The sequence below is a fragment of the Photinus pyralis genome, unplaced genomic scaffold (assembly GCF_008802855.1).
Source record: "Photinus pyralis isolate 1611_PpyrPB1 unplaced genomic scaffold, Ppyr1.3 Ppyr1.4_LG7, whole genome shotgun sequence".
NCBI lineage: Eukaryota > Metazoa > Arthropoda > Insecta > Coleoptera > Lampyridae > Photinus > Photinus pyralis.
The window spans coordinates 42,046,167-42,067,093 of NW_022170738.1; the positions used below are offsets into that span (position 1 = coordinate 42,046,167).

The 20,927-nt window shown below is 35.8% G+C and overlaps 1 protein-coding gene across 1 annotated transcript in view; it reads left to right on the top strand.

Moving 5' to 3' along the window:
* Window positions 1–226: 226 nt before the first annotated feature.
* The window catches only part of LOC116177186 (muscle segmentation homeobox-like), a 31,131-nt gene continuing 10,430 nt past the window's right edge, over window positions 227–20,927 (top strand). The window contains exon 1 of the mRNA XM_031496081.1: window positions 227–957. Within this exon, the coding sequence (XP_031351941.1) occupies window positions 387–957 (571 nt within the window). The 5' untranslated portion in view covers window positions 227–386. The remainder of the gene's footprint in view (window positions 958–20,927) is intronic.

The following is a 20,927-nucleotide window of genomic DNA, read 5'->3' on the forward strand; positions in this document are numbered from 1 at the left end:
ATGGGCCAGTCCGTTCGTTGGCTTTAATTGTGTTTTAAAAAGGAGTCTTTGGGATTATCCACTTGAGTGCACATTTCCCTATTCAGAATCGTCCAAAATGATTGGTGGAAATGAAATAGAATCTTTCAGGAAAGGCGTGTTTATGTACAGGAGCCACCTTTCAGCACGCCCATTTCTACAGGCGCCGGGATAACAAGCTGTTGGTCAGTTGTATTTTGGTAGTCTTACTAACTGGACCGAGGTTTTAACAGTGTTTTACGGTTCCCTAAAACTGAGCAGAAATATTCGTGAATCGGTTACGGTCAGCTGAAAAATGAGGTGTTTTGTACGTGTTTCATTGTGCCAGTAACGTATGCGTAACAGACGTGGATAAATTTAGAATCTTCATGCTTAAGAAACAAACTGATAGTGTACAAAGCATGACTATCCAAAGTATAGACAGTTTGAACACAAAAAACGCGGAAACTATGCAGAGCCTAAGTGAAAAGTCGCAAAATCAGCAACAGCAACAGACTGCGAGTAAAAACGGACATATTAGTTTTAGTGTAGCTTCACTTCTTGCTGACACAAGGCCGGCGAAATCAACGTCGCCCGAATCACACCCAAATTCCTCGCTAAGTCCACAGCACCATTCATCGGACGATGACTACGATTCTAATCAAGAAGACTCAATAGTCGACGTAGAGGATTTAAATTGTACAGACCAAAAATCTGACAGCCTTTCCAAAGATAGCGAACACTTTTTACGGCAATCGCAACGCGAAAGGGCGGAATTCCAAAGAGATGGTATGGTTAATCAAGGACCCATACGGCCGACGCCGTTTTCAGCGCTTGCCGCCGCTGTCTATCAGGCGGCTCATCCCAATTGGGCCGCGCAAGGATTGGTAACCCCATTCGGCGGTCCTGGACCCATGTTTCAAGGACCTACTCCTTTCGGGGTGCCGACAATAACCGCAGGTATTTAAAGCATAACCCTTTTTTCTCCTTTTACGTAATTATAAACTGATGGCTCTTAATAACATGGTTATTACAGTATATTTAATTTTAAGTGATTTATTAGGGTTGAAAATTAATGGTGTTATAATGCTCTAGCACCTTTTTAATTTTCTTTTCTAAATTAGTATTAGTCGACGGCGGCGGACACGATTTCGCCATTTTCACAAAATACCCTCGGTCGATTTACCGCGGCATGCACTTCCGTAATCGATAAGATACCCCGCTTATTTCACTTATATGTAAACAAATATTATGAAAACAAGAACGCTTTGTATACCCGCCCCATGCGGTTTTGCAATTTATATTCGGAAGCAAGCGAGAACAAAGCCATTACGGGTATCCACAAAATAAATTAAAAATTTGAGACGGTAACAAAACTAGGTATGGCGAGAAGTTGGATTTCGTCACCTTTCCGAAAATTGCCGTACTTATTACTGGCCCGTTTGCAAAACGACGAATTGAAAATGCCAATTTCGTAGGTAGATAAGTGGTTTTGTTTCTCCTTTTGCAAGTCCTCCTTTCAACCTACTGCATGAAACAAAACAACCCATGAGGAACAAATTAATGTTACAACATATAATTATTGCGTAATGGTTTTGTGAACTTTTACCTATCAGATCGTCGAGCATAAAGCAAAACTATTGTAGACACTACAAATATGCCTAGGTTTACTTTTTTGAAGGCATTTAGAAAGGTAGAAGTATAATTGTAGAAGGTGTAAATTACGTAGCTATAGATAATGTCATTAAACAAATGAAATTTCAAATTGCACGAGCAAGTTTATCGTTATTGTTACACTACGATGAATGATCCATAAAATAGATGGACGTTTAGATAAATTAATGGTATTTGCAATTAGTAGCGTTTGCAAATAAATTAGGTATGTGCAATTCTCCTTTGGCGTGAATTGTAAAGCTATTGGGATAATTAATTTATTGCATTTAGCATTTTTATGAGAAAATTATACGGTTATTATACTTATATTATCCGAGCCACTCTGCACAACTGACACAATGTTGAATAATTTTTCACTGCACTTATGAAGAGCTACATAAAAACTGTTAGGTAATTTTCCATTACAACACTGATGGTGATTGATGGAGATAATTCAAATAGGTACATTAGTTTGATGATGGTCTTCCTCTTCAAATTAACCGTAGGATATTGTGCCGATATGGCTGATGATTTCCTGCAATTCTGGTTGCATTTGTGGCAAACAAATTACCTAGTTCAAATGTTCAAGTGTATTGTATAAGTAAATGTTAGGTCCCATAAAGAACGGGATACAAATTTGTATGTTGTATTTCGTGGTACAATTCAGTTTTGAAAGAAAAAGTATGACTTGAAGTCAAACTCGCACCCAAACTAGGTACCTACACAATGCGATCAAAGTCAATTGGAAAGACTGTTTCCTTCTGATGGAAGGTATTAACGATTCTGGTAAATGTTTACCATATACTTTGTCAACAGATGTGAATGTAGGCCCAAAATTTGGTATCTTTCTTGGTGAGTCAAAACGGTTGTACTATTTTTCTAGAATATTTTGTGGTTTTCATTATTTGTAAACTATTCCTGATTTGAATATAATTCATTTCTGTATCACAGATTCCGAACAAACTTATAAGAGATCAATGGACCATTATAGCTATTTATTCAATAGTCATGAAGACTCTAAAGAATGAGAGCGACATATTCTTCAGTATTGTTTAACTTGGGGCCATGACCATTGATTGTGACCCGATTTTAGCAACAATTCGTTGTTAATAATTAATTCAAAAAACATATTACTATTCTATTAACTCATACATACCTATACCTACCATACCCAATTAGGTACAGCAGATACCCACGTAATTGTTTAAAATTTATCTAAACCATTCATTAACAATAATAAAAAATGAATCACTTGCTCGTTGAATCCTGTCGGATTTTTTAAACATATTCTAGCTGGGTGTGGACTAGGTATACAATATGGGGTGAATTAGGATTCATGCATCCTACCTATTTTTGGGTTGGCTCCACTCCACTACCTGATCAAAGGCAATAAAAAATTACCAATTCTAAGATAGGATATCTATCACACAAATATCTACCCATTTTGAAATTTTTTGGAAATTTAAAGTCAGAATGGATTTTTTTAAAGAAAGGGCGATGTTCGCAGTTGTCGGGGACGAAAATGTTGGACAATCGTATCTCGGGAATATTATTTTCTCCATTTAATCAAAGCTGAATAATAACGAATGGTATGTCCGATAGTGTACTAATTTTTAAACTTTGATAGGAAATTTTGACTTAGGCTCCTCAAGGCATAAATGAATTTGCACTCATCAAAATTGATATAATTAACCAACAAATGAATTCAGTAGCAAAATACAGCTACAATACCATTACTATTGCAAACGTAACGGTAATTAAAATGACGGTTTTAATTTTAACACTTTAATTGCATCAAACAAAAACCATTATACCTACAAGAGCAAACGCAAAGTGTGCCTGAAAACATGGCAGAGATTAGCGCCAACTATTCCCCGTGGAAATGAAGCTTTTCCTTTTTGTGGGAAATTAGTTTTTTACCTATTTGAAAAACCGGCCCAGGCAAAACACGAAGGAGCATCGAAATATTTTTGTTTTTATTGAGAATTGACCTGCGTCACTTTACTGAAATCTCTCTCGATGGGAGTCATACCTTTAAGAAAAATTGTTACTTCAACATCGAAATTAAACCTATAGTAACTTCAGATAGCCGTATCTTCTTATATTATAGGTATAGGTACGATTTTTAGCCAATCTTGCACAGGATTGGTTAAATGATAATATGGTTCGGATTCGGTTTAAAAAATAATAATGTAGTTCGGTTCAAGGTTTGTTGCAGAATGCAAACCGAATCTCGAACCTTGTAGTACCTCCCAAGTAATATATAAGTTATTGATGAGCACCACATCCAGAATACGTACATTTGACTATACGTCATCCGTAAAAATTCTTATTGTTTAAGTTATTTAAGCGTTAAATAATGTATTTAAATAATTGAATTGGACCCTCAACCAAATCTAATTCGTGTAATTTCTGACTGATCATTCCCGACCTCTCTATATTAATGCACTTCCTTTTACCTTTGTCATGCTTTGTAAAGTGAATCAAGTCAACGAAAAAGATTATAAGAATAATATACATAAGCTTGTAACAATTATAGCAAACGAGCTCCTGGGTCACTGAAAATTTAATCAGTTCTTCCTATGGTGATGAATGATGATAAACACAATACTGAAAACTGAATTGGAAAATTCTAAACGTTTGCGAGTTATCATGTACACAGACGGACGAACAGAAAGTCCAAATGTGCAAAATTTAATCTATAATTGGAAAATTCGAAACCGCTCGGGAATTATTAACAATTCGTAAGTAGGTATTGGATTTTGACTGGATTACTGATAGTTGTTCGTTATTTTCGAAATAAATCATTAGGAAGCGAAAGCCTTTAGGCTGACATGCTTCTTTGTAACATCATACTTTCTGTCTGTCAGTTTGCGACTACAGTAACACGCTCACCCGAGAACGGAGACAAATTCTTGATTGTGTTTTCGACAGAAGATTATTATGGGTAATAGCAAAGGTTGAGACGCATTTGAGTATACGTCGAGCCATTTTTACCATTGCGGTAAAAAAGAATCAATACAAAAAAACAAAAAAGAAATACACGTTTTGAAGCATCGGGAATCCGAATCAAACAAAATCCCGATGATATGATCGGTCTGTCGGTTTGTCTGTCTCATTTCCGGCTAAAGGGCTGAACCGATTTACACCAAATTTGGTGCACATATTGATAGACATAAAAGGAAAGGCTGAAAAGCTTTTGGATAGAATCGGACATGCGCAAGTGTGTCCAACTATCATTTGCGGCTAAACGGCCGAACCGGTTGGAACCAAATTTGGTACACATAGGTATACATACTCTTACACATAACGGGTGGTATCTGTGCTAGCCACAGTAAATTTTTGGATTACGTATTCGGCTATGCTTCTACATTAACTATTTATAGTAAAATACTACTAGTAATGAAAACAACTGCAGTTTGTTTAAAGCACTATTTTATTTAGAAGTGAAGCAATAAACGATTTATATTTATATTATATTTTCCTCAGAACTCGCACCAATTTCCGCATCATATGGCGGTGTGAGGTGTGAATTGACGTTTCCGAACGTTTTTTTGAAAATCCGTGTCATTGCGCCATCCTGTATAGTGTATACCATACACCTACAATAAGGATCTGTTTTTTGACTGTTTAGTACAATTAAATTTTGATAAATTAGTTGCCAAATTTGCATCAATAAATTTAGATTTGGTATTCATATATTCAGACATCCCCTCCCTCAAAATATCTCAACAAATAGCATTTCAGTACTCTTTTCGTTCTAAAAATTACTGCTGCTGTATAGGAATGAGCCACTTTTACTTTGCCAGCTGGGTATGGATAAACAAGTCGTACCACCTGCCAGATCTACAAATCAATGCACTTCGGAGTAAAATTAAAAATGTTTGTTGGCACAATTTAAAGGGTCAGTGTGGTTTCAATTATAATTTATTAGTTCGGTTACTTGTATAATCAACATTATGATTTCTAGACTTCTTTTATGTATTGGATCATGTTATAATACAAGAAATTTAACTGGCACATGAAAGGACCACTCCATGAAACGTAGGTGACATTTGTCATTGTGATCTAATTTTGTATTGTTTGTACCATGTAATTCTGCAAACTATTAAATTTTTGTAAAATTACGGTTGCTATAGCCCTTAATTGTATTAAGTGAGTACATAATGTTTCTTACTATGCACCTCGTTCAAAAAGAATAACCTCTTGTGCTTGAATTAAACTATGAATTAGATTAGTAATTAGTAAGATAACTGTAAATGGTATTGGATATTATTTTAATAATTTGAGGTTCTAAATGGAACCTTGAGGTACACCATAACAATTCATAACTTTAATTCTGTGCTTTATTTAAGTACATTCAATTCATATTTTGCTAACTTGAAGAACCTTACAACTAATAAATATAATTAGGGGCAGAAAACAACCGAGATGCTCGGTTTGACAATAAACCAGGACTTTAGTTGGTTTTGGCACATTGACAATATTTGCAAACTGTTACAAAGCTGTTGTTATACAGTGAATGTATTAAAACTCAAGATATAGGTACAACAATCCCCGTCATAGGCCGCTCGGCCCAACATAGGACAACGCTGTTTCAAAAAAATTGTTATTTCGTGCCTGCCAAAATGTTAACGCTTTACCATCAAAGATTTAAGCAAACACTTAAACTGATTATCACTTAGACGAATTCATAAGAGGTGGTTTTTGTTAAATCATATACAGGGTGATTCCTATAGTACCTGCCACCGTTTGGGAGCGTATAGGGGGTGCCTAGGGGAGTATTTTGATATAGGACACTTGGGGTCGGAAATCTAAAATAAGGGCGCCAGAACCAAATTTATCTTCTGGAATTTCACGCCTGTATGTAGGCAACCCAACCGACCGACGTTTCGCCCGGAGCGATGCAGAGCGAGTTAGCGCGAGGAAGCGACATGGGAGGGAAGGAGGGAAAACGACAGTCAAAAGCAATAACGTTTACAAGTGTTCAACGTGGCCACCGTTGTTCTCAATGCACTTCCTACATCTAGCCAACTATTATTATACTATTGCCATAGTGTTTATTCACTTGATACGCGTCGTTGCAGACGGGATTTCGTGGGTTTAAACAAAATTCTGATCAAGTGTCAGCCACACATCGCCGCCTGAGATCGCTCCGTGTGCACCGCCGGCCGGTTGGGTTGCCTACCTACAGGCGCGAAATTCCAGAAGGTAAATTTGGCTCTGGCACCCTTATTTTAGATTTCGACCCCAAGTGTCCTATATCAAAATACTCCCCTACGCACCACCTACACGCTCCCAAACGGTGGCAGGTACTATAGGAATCACCCTGTATGTATATTGTTTCGTATTTATTTATGTCCAAAATGTTTATATATTAGCATGTGCATCTTAAGGTCTTCAATGTGTGTTTTGCTTTTCAAGTTGTAACTCAAGCGCAGCTACTTTTAATGAAAGTCATTAATAACTTAATTGGATGGTAGAAGAGTTTTACTTGAACAACCTGTATAATAGGTATTAGCAGTGTTGGAATTAAATAATAAATAAATAAATAAATAAATAACAAAACACCGATTAACCGTGAACTGACGTCGCTTGACTATTGAACCACTCGATCTTAAAAATCATACCCAAGTATATGTGGTTCATAGTATAAGTTATACCTATTACTTATAACTGACTAAAGAATACCAGTAAAATCAAAAACTATTAAATTGATCGTAGGTTGTCTTACATACTACTTTTTGATCGTCTAAAAATGAAATATGGCGGTCCATTTCATGAAAGAAACACCAGTAACGGGTATCTTGAATTTATTTTTAGTACCTATGTTTGGGAATTATCTTAATTTTAAATTAAATTTCTTGTATAATTGTTACTCTATAGGTATAGGGATCCTGGAATTGCTTAAAAGTCGATGTTTTTTACCTTTAAGGGGGTCCAAATTTTAATAAGTGCACCTAAATGCAAGACATTGCCCATTTAACCTAATCTCAGTCTCAATAATAAAAAATAATCCTGTGCACTTTCTCTGGATCTCATATACGCCACGAGTGAATTAACTTTCACGAGATGGTTAGTTTTTCTTTATCGTCGTGTATAATACAAAAACTTTTATAGCAGAAGCCATATGAATAATTATAAAACTTTTGAATGTAATTTAGACGTCAAAAATAGCAAGGTTGGGTTCTTCCGTCGTTTCTATGGAGATTGTTTTCTGTTCTGAACTTCATTCCATTTCGTGCTCCGTGTCTCATTTCTAATTAGAACGACAGATGTCATCGTATCTGTGGCACTCCCTAGGTACAGACGTTTTCTGGTCGTTTCAACAGCCGTCTGTTGTCACATTAACCCCTCCTACTGCTAAAGAGAGACTTAGCCTACTCATTCAATCCTATTAAAATGTCAATTTAACATCTGCTATAAAATAAAGTAAATTACTTGATTCCAGAAATTCGCTACTAACTGAAAATATCAATTGACGTAACCGAGCGTTTTTTAACATGTCTCCATTTATTTATTATCTGTTATTATCTATGAGAGAAAAATAATCAATCTTTACTGAACAATAACTGGGAATTCCTTATTGTTTCCCAAGCAATGAAGAAAAAAATTCTTCTGTACTGAACTTGTGTTCTTGAAAATTATAGAAAAACACAGTAGTTATTCTTGATTCAAAACCCTAAAAGATTGGAACGAGAATTATCTCCTTTTGATATATTTCTATACTACGACTATACATAGTGACAATCTAGAAATCTACAGGCTACTTCTATCAAACAACAGAAGATATTTAAAAAATCTCCAAAACTTCTAGGACACAAAAAGGGAACTAAAATGAAAAGAGTGAACTGACCCCCATCACACTCCTAGGCCCTCCTTACTCCAACTTGTGACGCAATGTTAAAACGCGCCAAGGGCCAATAATACCTTATTTTAAGTAAGAAGCACTATTTATTTTTAAATAAAAACTTTATTTTGTTTGTGTGGTATAAAGATTTAGAATCCGCTCTTTATTATGAAATAAGTTTTCTAGCGATTTTTTTGCTCTACGTTTTACTTTCAGTTCTTGTCACTTTTCTAGGGATTTTATCCCAGTCTTACTTGAAAGTTTTCAATTTTAGTTTTTAGGGGGACATCTAAATTAAATACATAGTAATACTATTTACATAACTTTACACAACCCTAACGGGGGTGAATTGCACACAACAAATTTTAAAGTGTAAGGGGTGGTAAATGTTACATAGTTATATACACATGTTTATTTTGTTTTCGCCACCGTTTTTATTTTTCAAATTCGATCAGTAGGTAGTTCCAGAGAGAACTCGATTTAAATGGATTTTCATATGTAGTTCAAAATGGCGTCGTAGGTTTGTATCATTTCCGGGGTAATCTTGATGTATTTCTTCTAAATGTTCAGGTTGAATTGCATTTAAATTTAAATATAATTTTCTTGTTTTGCAGAATTCCCATTTAAAATTTTTGGGGTGCGGTTCATCCGCTTCTCAAAGTTGAAGTTAGGTAAAAAATATTATTTAATTTAGATGTCCCCCTCAAAATTATAAAATTGACGTGTTCGAACGTTTCTGGCAAAACTGTCATTAGCGGCTAAAATTGGCATTGACTTAATTATGCCATAAGGTAGATTTCCAAAAAATGTTTCATTGTAAAATAATCGTACTCAAGAAAAACTAATGTTTCAAGAGAATACGCGGGATTTAATTAGCCCTAGTTTTCTTAGTTATTTTATTTTTGCTATCGTTTGTCCTGTCGATAGCATCTATTGGTACACTGGTAGAAAATGTGGGAGATAATGCTATAGAAAGCCTGTTCCAAAAAAGATCGAGGCGACCTCATTGCCAGGTAAAACTTGGGTCATTTTCTATATGCTATAGAATAGTTGATGAACAAGAAGCATCAACTTCAAGGACACGCGGGCCCTGTGTGGTGATATCAGAGTATATACCCGATCGCCGGTCACAGAAGAGAAATTCGCATGTAATTAGTTTAGAAGTGCTAAAACGTACAGAGATGAGGGAGTTGTGTCAATAGTTTTTCAAATCCTGATGCGGGATTAGAATGAAGTTCTAGAGCATATCTCAATACAGTTTACCAATACGATAAATGGCTTGAAACCGATGGGGTTATATTTTGAAAGAGAGAAATAACTTTAAATAAAAATTTGGAAGGTTATTTAAAGAAATCTATTGCACCAAAGAGAAATTCTTTGAAATCTCGATAAAGTATAAAGAACTAGGTACGTGTCAAAAACGACATACCAACGCTTTACGCTTACTGCCTCCAGAACAGCAAAGAGTTTTTGGTAAATCTGAGTCATGCAGAAATTTCTGTTAACGTCAGTATTTATTTTTCCTTTAAACAAATGACTTCAATCGGTATTTCGAGTAAGTATAAAAACGCAGGTTTTTGTAATAAATTTGAAAAACTAAATTACATTAAGCTCGCCAGCCTGTCACAACTTTCGATTTATAAGAGATGGCTTACTAATTTTAAAACACATAAATGAATTCTTGGATGACTTTTATGCGCTTGGCGTTCATTACACACACTTTTACTGACATTTTCTAAACATAGCACTTTTAAAAGGGTTGATCAGATCCGCGCGCGCGCTTAATTATACGGTAATTACACAGTTTTCGAATTTCAACCCGAATTTCCATATTATGTCAATTCCTTACATAGAAAAGCCTCTGAGGAAGGAATACATAAATCCGAGTCGTTGTCATGGATCACTGAAACAAAGGACAATCCTGTCAAAGCTTACTTGAATCAAATCTTCGATACGAATTTAAATCCGTCAAGCTTTTGTACCGATGTTCTATTGTTTAGCGATTTTGATGGATTCCGCCGCCTACCACTTTTATGTACACTAATAATTTTGGCAATTCTCAAAAAATCGGCCTTAATTAATAATCCTACTAAACGAATTATTTGACGGTCTAAGCGGTTATATCAAAGGAATTTTAATAAAGTTATTAACAAGATATGTATTAAACCGGCGCCACCCAACCAAATCCAATTAAAATAAATTTACCACCTGAAAATTATAACTGACCCACACCTCATATATTTTTACTTCGATATACTAACGGACGGTTTTTTTTTCGCTTTGCCAGGAAAATTATAATTTTCTCTCTTTTCGCTCGGGCAGAAAGAGAAAGGCGAGCCCTTCCGTAAAGCTTGCGGAATATAATTACCCCTGTTAGAACTTTAGCTTTTCGTGACAAAAAGCAGTTTCGAATAAAGGATTTGGAAAACGTGGGTCGATTGTGGGATGTTTTACTAGCATTAGGTGGTTTTTACCAGCGATCTCTACCTACAATACTCATACCAACAAGATTATTACCTGCTGTTAATACAGGAAATCATTCAATTTGTGCTACTTAACCCGTGATATTATAACGCTAATTTTATTTTAATGCATTCAGGGTTATTGATTAGAAAGAGTTCGGGTTGCCTTGCGATAAAAAAAAGGCACTACCGCCAATTAATCTGAAGAGAATAAGGCAGCTGAATAATTTTATCGCGCAGTTTCGGCAAAATGAATTCGTTTATTGGATTTTAAACTGGAGTGAGCTGTATTTTTCAGGCGTGGAATGTTAAATAGCAGGGATGTCCCGGTTGTCCTACGGGTGATAGATGGTTATTAATCCTAGTAAACGCTGCGAGCAATAAATATCTGGTAATGATCGTTTAGCTGCCCCTTTAACTTCCGACATAGATATGTGGTGTCGAGATATTTGTGGACTGCTTTTTTATTTTTGTTTTTTTATTTTAATGCCGTGCCGTGTTGTCTTTAAACTTAAATCGTTGCCGTCTGCAGTGCTATACGTTATTCTGGTAATATGTTTTAATTAAGATGTGATTAAGCTAATAGGAATTTATAATTGTAATATTAATTAATTATAATGCTCATTGAAAGTAAAGGCGGAACCTTCGACTCGTTATTCTATTTTTTATTATATTACGCTAATAAATTAGTGCTTAATTCAAGGCCTTTTATTGCGTGCTTTGTATACACAATTGAGAATTGATAGTAAAATTTCTACATTTTCGCCCGACCGTCGATTTTTGACGCTTAAGAATTATTTGAGTCGAGATATGCGATTCATATTCAAATCCGGAACCATAATTCACATTTTATTAACAAATTAGTGGGAATGAACCATCGTAGCAAAAATTATTCATGAATTTATGTAAAAATATAAAGAGTACAATGTAAACAACGTTAAAATTAAGAAATAAGCAAATAAGAATCTCATAATTTCGCCTGTAGAACGTGGTAATTTAAATATGAAGGTATATAAATTTTCTTTTCAGAATTCTTTAACATATTAAGTACATACTGAGTTACTAAATCTTAAAGCACTTTTGATATCTTAAATATTAGTTCTCATATACTTCTGCTTCAAATTATCTTCATTCATGACGAAACACCCATACTGTTTCAATGGGCGGACAAGCTGCAAATGTAAGGTTACAAAGAAATTAGATTTGTTCCTAAAAGGGTTTCCACGAACAGTACCTATGCAACGAACAGAAACAATGTAAAGAATTTTTGGATACATTTTGTATTAATTATGACGTGGGCGCATTATCACTTGATATATGAGCTTTTTGTTCTCCAGTGTTTGGAATAAGCATAATAGTGCATTTTCTTCTTTCTGATTAGACTATCTTTTTTTCCATACCATTTGCATTTAAATTGTTTTTCTTGGGTTGTAAAGATAGCAGGGCTAAGTAATACAACAAACACGACAAATCGCAAAAGTATTTTAATGTTTAATGTTTTGATAGCATTGCTATGTTGTCCTTGCTGTGTAAAAAGATGTTTGTAGTTAACAGCCGCTAAACTACAAATTTGTAATCAGCGTCTAACCTGAGCGTCATTTTATCCAATCGTTGGCATTGGCAGCGTATAAAAAGTCCTCGTTGCCATTGACAGCGTTAAACTAAGTACTTTTTTACATAGTGAACAAATTACCGGACTTTTTTTCAAAAATCGTACGGAAACTGTTACTTTTTTCACGATTTTTATTAAGCGTTTTCATGGCGTTTAGTCCTACCTATGAACAATAGTATCAATTTTTGAGTGACAGTAAATCGGGAATGTCAATGATATTATTCAATTATGGAAAAAAATAGTATATTATTCAACGAGTGAGAAAGTTGGCAATTATTCACGAAGATAAAATTTGGGCCACGAGTCGAAGACGAGTGACGTAATTTATCTGAGTGAATAATGCCTTTCTCACGAGTTAAATACTATACTTTTTCTACTTGTATTCAATAATTACAGTAATAATAACATTATGCATAATGGTTTTATTATGTCATCAAACGATTGACAAAATCAGCAATGTACGTAAAATACGGAGAAGTTAGAATTATATCGTCGTCACTGCTCATCATGATTGCACTACTGTCCATTTTCACGTAATTTTCACAATACTGATTTCTCGTAATTTGTTTGATTGACATTAATGTTTGACAACTGAATTTATCGCGATCCGAGATCTTGATTTTTGCTACACACATGTTTCCAAGGCAACCCTACAATGTGACCTGAAGAATAATGACAAACTCGGAATACGATTGGCTGACAACAGTTGAATAATGAAAACATATTGAATAATAGATAACTTTCTCAATTAAAAACGCGTCAGTATTCTACCTATTATTTAATATGAGTAGAAAAACGTGTATAACACTAGTTGTACAATAACTGTTGTTTGACGCTGCCAATAGCAACTAGTACTTTTTTATACGCTTTGATCGCCTGAATGCTAAGACCAAGAGATCTTCGTGTACGCTCGGTTCTCGATCGTTTGACGAGGCAAAAAGTGACTCGCTACTTACAGCGCTACGTGCGCCTTGCAAGTGAACTTCGTTACAAATCTCCCCCTCGCATCCAACTGTCGCGCCGTCCCGACGCACAGTGCAACGGAAGTCACGTTTTTTCTTGTTCTACTTTTTTTTAGTGGTAGGGCCCTTTTGTTAAGGGCTTTGTGGAGTAGAAATGGCGCTTTGATCTTAACGGTATTCCTCGTGGCTGGTCATTTGCTGGGGTGTCCACGTCGCCGAATCTGGGATATGGGTCCTCCTGAGCTCCCCTCCCGTTGTTCATAGCAAGGTCGCAGGGTCGTGGGAGACGTCTGCTTCTTCGACAAGTCATTTCTTTCTAATGAGATAAGCACCGTCGCAACGAGGTGCGAATTTTGCTGTATGACCATGTTTGCCCTGGCTCAGGGGGTGTGTTGTCACCCAATCGTAGTTACCAACAGCGTAACCTGGTCCTGGCGGTTCTTTCGAATTTTTAATCTCTATAATAATCCTGAGGGTGCTCGTGCATCTCTCTCCCAAGCCTCAAAGAATCGCTGATTCTCAACAACCAAGGGGTGATTTCCACCACGAAGTTCTCATTCGATGCACGATATGCCTCAGGTGTCGTATGACGTCGCTTACGAAGGTCAAACAGGCGGGAGTGACCCCGGTACTTTGGCACACCCCACTACTCATAGTGAATCGAATGGCCGAAAGCTGTCGTGCCCAGTGCCGATTATAGTTTTTCAGTAAGATGGATAATTGTGTTTTCAGATTCCTACTCTTTTATTCAACTGGGTTCGCAATTGGATGATTTAAGGGTGTAAGGGTATGTTCTATACCTAGGTCGAATTACTGCATAACTGTGCTTATGAACTGGACCCGATTATCGCTGACGAGGGTCTCAGCGTCTGTCTCCGGTAGATGTCCAAATAGATCCTTGGCGATTATCTCAAACCGTTGTTGCATCACCGGGGTCTGGAGCGGTCTTTCCGACTTTCTGTTGGAAATCTTGTATCGCTAGCAGTCTTCGCATTTCTGCGTAGAATCTGCACAGCTTTATATATCCCGAGCCAAAAGTAGTGTCGAGCGAACTTTTAGGTTTAGGTTTTCTATATTCCATCCCGTCGATAGTGTACCGTTACAGATATCCATCTGATACCAGATATCCACGAGAGGCCCACCGGGCGCCCTACTCTTCTTCGCTTGGTGACGAAGGAACATCCAATATTTCTTGTTAACTCTGGATCCTGTAGGTTGTCTTTGCGAATTCTTTGTTTGAAGTTGAAGAGCCTACCTTGCCAAGCGTCCTGTGTGTATCTTGGACATCAACCACTTGAGGGGTTGGGGCAGGTTTTTGTCTTGAAGGCCACCTGTTGTTCGAATGTCCACTCCCAGGCAGCGTTTTTCATAGGCAGCTTTCTGAGGGGCGTCCAAATTCATGGAGAGCCTTATGTGTTCTTCAAGCGTTGGCGACAGCAGGATTAGATCGTTCAAATAAGCGAGTAGGTGAATATTGTGCGCAAGCAGGCGCCTCTTAGACCTGTCCATAAGTCTCTGGTAGATCTAAAGCGCGTTCCGTAACCCAAAAGGCATCCATCGGAACCGGTACATTCCAAACTGCAGGTCCATTGTGGAAATATAACCTGTGTGGAGGATAATGATCTGGGTGAATGACCAGGTTCCTTCATTAGTTGAGGTGGTACGGAAATAGGAAGACTGTCACTGGCGTCAATACGGTGTTCGTGTCGTGATAGTACTGTGGGAACCGCAAACACTTCATCATTTTGGAACGGCAACTTCCAAGTAATCAGATTGTCTTATCAGAGATACGGGTGTTCTCTGAAACCAGGTGCATTTTTCTTTTGAAAACGGAACCTATCTCTAAAGGGGTTCATTTTTTCGGAAAAAAATGTATATAGAAAAGAAATGTAAATTTTCCTGTTTTATCACCAAACTTGCTTACAACTTCAGTTCCATGAAATTTGAATTATTGCTTATCGATATTATACTAGAAGTAGAGGGTGACCACGAGAAGTATTTACATTTTTGATGGGACTATACTCGGCCCTGGTAAATCGTGGGGTGGCAGCGGTCATTCACCTCCTGGCGTGGCCATTTAGGTATTTCAGTCGCAATGGAGCCGTGGATGTTAGAAATAATGACAGTGGTTCAGCGTCATTTTCGCAATTGTTTCAACGTTGGTAGGCATCGATCCGTACCTTCCCGACTAACGCTTAGGGTTTAGGAAATGGGTTCGAAGTTAGGAAATGAATAACCGCTGCCCCATCACCCCATTATTCACTAGGGCTGAGTACAGTCCCCTTAAACATGTAAATACTCCTCGTGGTCACTCTGTACTTTCAGTATAAACCTTACATACATCGTTTAATAAGTAAAATAACATGCCAGTTTTCTCTGTGAAAATTTATTAATAAGTTTTGGCGAGACTCTTACACGAGACTTGTTGAGAAACGAGGCTCTAGATTGTCGATTTGTCTCTCGAAGAAGCTTAGTTAGTTAGTGCCACCCAGTGCATCTATCCCTTATGTTAGTAGAATGAGATGCTCGCATGCTTCAAAACATCCAGTTTTCACTTATCTTCATTATTTCTTACTGATCTACAATATGGGTTTTGCTTACGGTGGTTTATACCATTACCGGTCCTTTGGACATTGGAAAAACTGCGCTATAAACCTAGGATTTTAATTACACACTACTTGATGAAAATTCCAATCAAACATGACCACAAAACCTAAATAAAGAATTATAACTTTGCAATCTAAAACAAACGTTTAGGAGGGTTTATTTGTGAACTGTGAAAATATTATGACAATTGACTTACTTGTAGATACGGCATGCAAGTGCTGGAAATTAATCTTCCGATTGAACCCTTATATTGTGTTGTTTACCGCTGAAAGGCGTACAATTAACTCTTTCGGCGTAAATATTTCAATCTCAAGTGATTGATGACAGGCGGAATATAATACGTGAAGATAATGACTAATGGATTATCGAGAATAACGTTGGATTAAAGCTCAATTACGTGTAGTTTTACGGAAACCGAGTTCCTAAAACATTGAAAGCGGGGCCCGTAAACTAAACTTAATATTTATAAGTGATGCTATCTTTTGGAAATCAAGTCAACGATAAGCCGACGTTATTTTGACGTGCGCATCAATAAATAAGCTCCTAAAAGCCGGAAATATATTTTAAAACAAAAGTAAGAGCTTGAAATGAGCATATTTGAACAGGGCAGACTTGAATTTCTAAATATATCGACTGAACTACAATATTTCAAATGAAATACGAACGAAAGCTTCTATAGCGTGCCATGGCGACACTGAGCGGCATTTGTTTTAGCTAAAAGACCCTTCATCAAATGAATAATGATCCGCCTTCTCCGATATATTTCTTTGTTTTTTGGCGCATATTTTAAACATATATTTCAAATGTTTTCGAGAAATAATAATTATTTGCCACTGTGACATGTTTTAATTTCGGTTCATTCTCAGTTATGGAAACGGACAATTGAGATATATGAGCGCTATTATATCCTGTGGAATGACAACAAAATTACCACCGCGCTACTATTCTATTTACGGTAATAACGTGCTAATAGCACATTTCTTTTTAGCGCAATGAATCACAATTAATTAAATAACTTCTGCCAACTTGAATTTAATTAATACAAATTTGTTGGGACCGTTTTATTTATTCGCGCAACGGATAGAGACGGTGACGTTTATGTTGTATTGTTTTTGAAAAATTTAATGGGGTATGGTAATTTAGTTCGATTATACATTGGTAGTATCTTGTTGGAATTATTTTAATTTGGACTCAAACAAGAATTACCCTTTCCTCGTGTCTTTATATTTCCAAGAACTAGGCACTGTCCATTCATATATCAACACTCAATTTACGATAGTAATTAATTTTTTATCTCACCAAAATTTAAATACGCTACCTTTTTTTCTTTAATTGCCGCGGTCAAGTCGCCTACCGTGAAATATCTCAAAACAAGAATTATCAAATTTCGTATGCGTTACTAATTTTCTTTGTATAAACACGGACTTGGACTTATTACGCGATTGTTTCATTTTCACCGACATATGATTATAATTTTAATTAAGACCAACTATTGGTTTTAATGAATTACCAACTAAGACACTAATTTGGTGAGCTTCTATAATTAATTAGTTAGAATAATAATATAAATATACCTACTCTTAAAAAAGTCCATATCATTTACATAATTAAGCCTGAATAGGAACTAGCAATATTATGGAATGTCAATTATTCAAATTGGATGTGCCACGTTGATTTACATAAATAGCAACATTATATGGCGGAGTCAATTACTCCAAATTAATAAAAACAAATATATAAGTGAGTTTCAAGGGCCATTAATTTGTTTATATGCACAAAGAAGTAAAAACTCAACTGTTATGTAAATATCTACTGTTTGACGTGCGAAGCACTATGGGTCAGTAGCCGCTTAGTTTCAAAATATTTATGTATATTCCACAAAGCTGCTGAAGTGCCGTTTTTTCTAACGGTAATACGTTTTATTGACTTCAATTGTGATTTGATCTATCCCAAAGAAAGGAAATGGCGAAATAATTTTCACACTTATTTTTGAAAAATGTTGTTCGTTCAATAGTGAAAAAACGATGAAACTTGAACTATTCTCAAAGATTGATGACAGTATCTCTGCCTCTACGTTTGGTTAGTGACGAATTATAAAATCGAAAATTAGTTTGGGAGACGCAAGTGGAGATCGAAAACCAACAAAAAAATACGGTTGAAACTAAATTTCAGTGCAGGTGCCTCTTTCAAAGTTAAGTAATTATTTATTCGCGCTGACTGTAGGTCTAATTGGTGTTTTCGAAGTCGAGATCCGCTATAGCAAAGAATGCACAAAACCAGGAGCCCGTTTATTTTAATTGAACTAATCTTCTATCCGATTTTTTATCCATTAATTAACACATTCGAATTTGAATAAAATGTACATTAACTGATTGGAAAGTGCTCGTTTTCGGTTTTCGTAAATTGGACGTCCCTTTCCGTTTCTTTGATAATTCTGTCTTGAAAAATGTGCTTAATTAGCCGGCTCGAACGACATTACACTAAAAGAAGCTGTACGAAACGCAGGTATGATCAGGAAATTTACACAAAATTTGCTAGATACTCTCCACTAATTAACATTTTTAAAAACAAATTCGTTAAGAGATAATCGTACGGAAATTGTTATCGACTGTAATAAAATTTAATTAGTTGATTATGCAGTTGTTGATCGGGTATAAAAAAAGGAAAATTATTTCTCAACTTGTAATTAATTACAAATTGGAGTATAACAACCTTTATATAAAATGTGACCAACACACTTCGTTTTACCGTTAATAAATCCAGTAGTTTATAACTGGCGTACAAAATCAGATAACTCTCTGATCAGGATCAAATTTCTAAATATTTACTTTTTACGCGTCGGCTAGTGTCTAAAGCCAAGTGACAAAGTTGAAGGAGCTAATGGGAAAAGGTGGTTCTTTAACGAAATTTTACCGATCGTACGATTAGAGTAGTTATATATTTTTAATTCGAAATTAGCATATAAATTCGTTTCCATGCGTTATTGCTTTTGAATTTTGCAACACTGATGCAACTAGAGTTGTTAACTTGTTAATTGAATATTATCAAAAATGCAAGAATTACGGCACATAGTATAGGTAGTTACTATTAGTAGCATAATTAGTTAATTGTGACTGGGCCTAATTATGTAGGTATAGTACTTACTTGTACCATAGATTAAATTTTTTTTAATCTATGCTTGTATTGGTTGTCCATTTAACGAAGCCAGGACAGTGAATGTCATTAAAATATGGCAACTTTATATAGTCTGCTTCACGCAAATCGTTACCTAAAAGTATTCAGGCCCTCATTGATAATTTAAATCTGAAAATTTGCACACCAACAGTTTTTCATGATCTATATCGAAAATATTGTCATGGTCGTTTCACTTCTGGTTTTACAGGATGTGGATAGCAAATTTCTTATTTTAAATAGAACACACTGTATTTTATTGCATTTTCGAAATCTACGTCGTTTGTTAGCACATTTCCCTATACCCAGCATCAAAGGTTTTCATGTTAAAGGCGGGATTTTGCTAAAATAATTGGTGTCTAGAAGAAATGCAAATGGTTCAAAGCTTTTAACCGTTGCATTTATACTTTCAGCATGCATGGACATGTATTATGCAATAATTCTAATTCAACTTAATTCGAATTAACTTTATTCTTTTTGAATGACCGAAATTTCAGCTACACAATTTACACGACCCACTATACAAGATTTCATAGTTCAACCTGGATTTGAACCACCCACATCAACTCGAAGAATATCATCTTCCACTACGAGGAATCTCGTTCCCAATAACTTCAGTAAAGCACATCAAAATCATAGGCGCCAGGACATATGTAAATAGGGTGGAAGTTTAACCCTATTATAATAATAATAAATAATAATAATAATCATGTCGTTTATTAAAATACGCTAATCATATAAGGTAACAAGAATATCTTAATTTAATAATAATATGTACAAGTGCGCAATTTAAAAGGGCGAAGTTCAGATGCTAACGGGAAATCCATTAGCCCTGCTCTTCCACTTAACTATCAATATATTATGCTAAAGTATCCCAATTATCAGAAGAATTAGAAAGCTAGCAGTGTGAAAAATAATTTGAACAATTTTAGGAATCGGAATAAGTCCAAAAATTTAAGAATGTAAAGAATTCAAAGTCTTAAGAATCGGACTTTTGAATCCTGACCACGGCCGTCTGAATTCAGAAGGGCGCGGTCTGCCAATAATCGGCAAAACACAAAATAAAAGAGAGGGAGTGATAGCGTAGTGCGAGAAAAAAGCGCTACGTATGTCACGTCGAGCAACTCTAATATTAAAATTGTAATCAAAAGTGTTACTTTTAACTGACTATCATCAATGCCAGAAAAACACTCTTTTTGCACCTTTTTCATAATAAGCTTTTCTGAGTGTTTAAGTTCTTCCACATTTACATACCTGAACATTAATAGTGTAGAGTCATTTTTCTTCACATTCATATAACCACTGAAGAGTTAACTTTCTTATTTCTGATACTCTATTATGCACGAATGTTTCCAATTCTTCATTCCTTTGAATCCGTGAGATGACTTTGGACGAAGCACTACAGAAATAAGCTTTCTATTATTTTTATTCTCCAAAGGTGCAACTCTACTTTAAGCTGCTACTATAAATAACAGTCTATCCCCTCTACGACGAAAAAAACCAATGCCACATACGGCTTCTCTGGCGCATCTCCCTGTATTAATCACTGCCCTGATATTCTTTGTACAATCGATATCATTGACATTTAACCTCAAGGTTTGTATAAAAATATG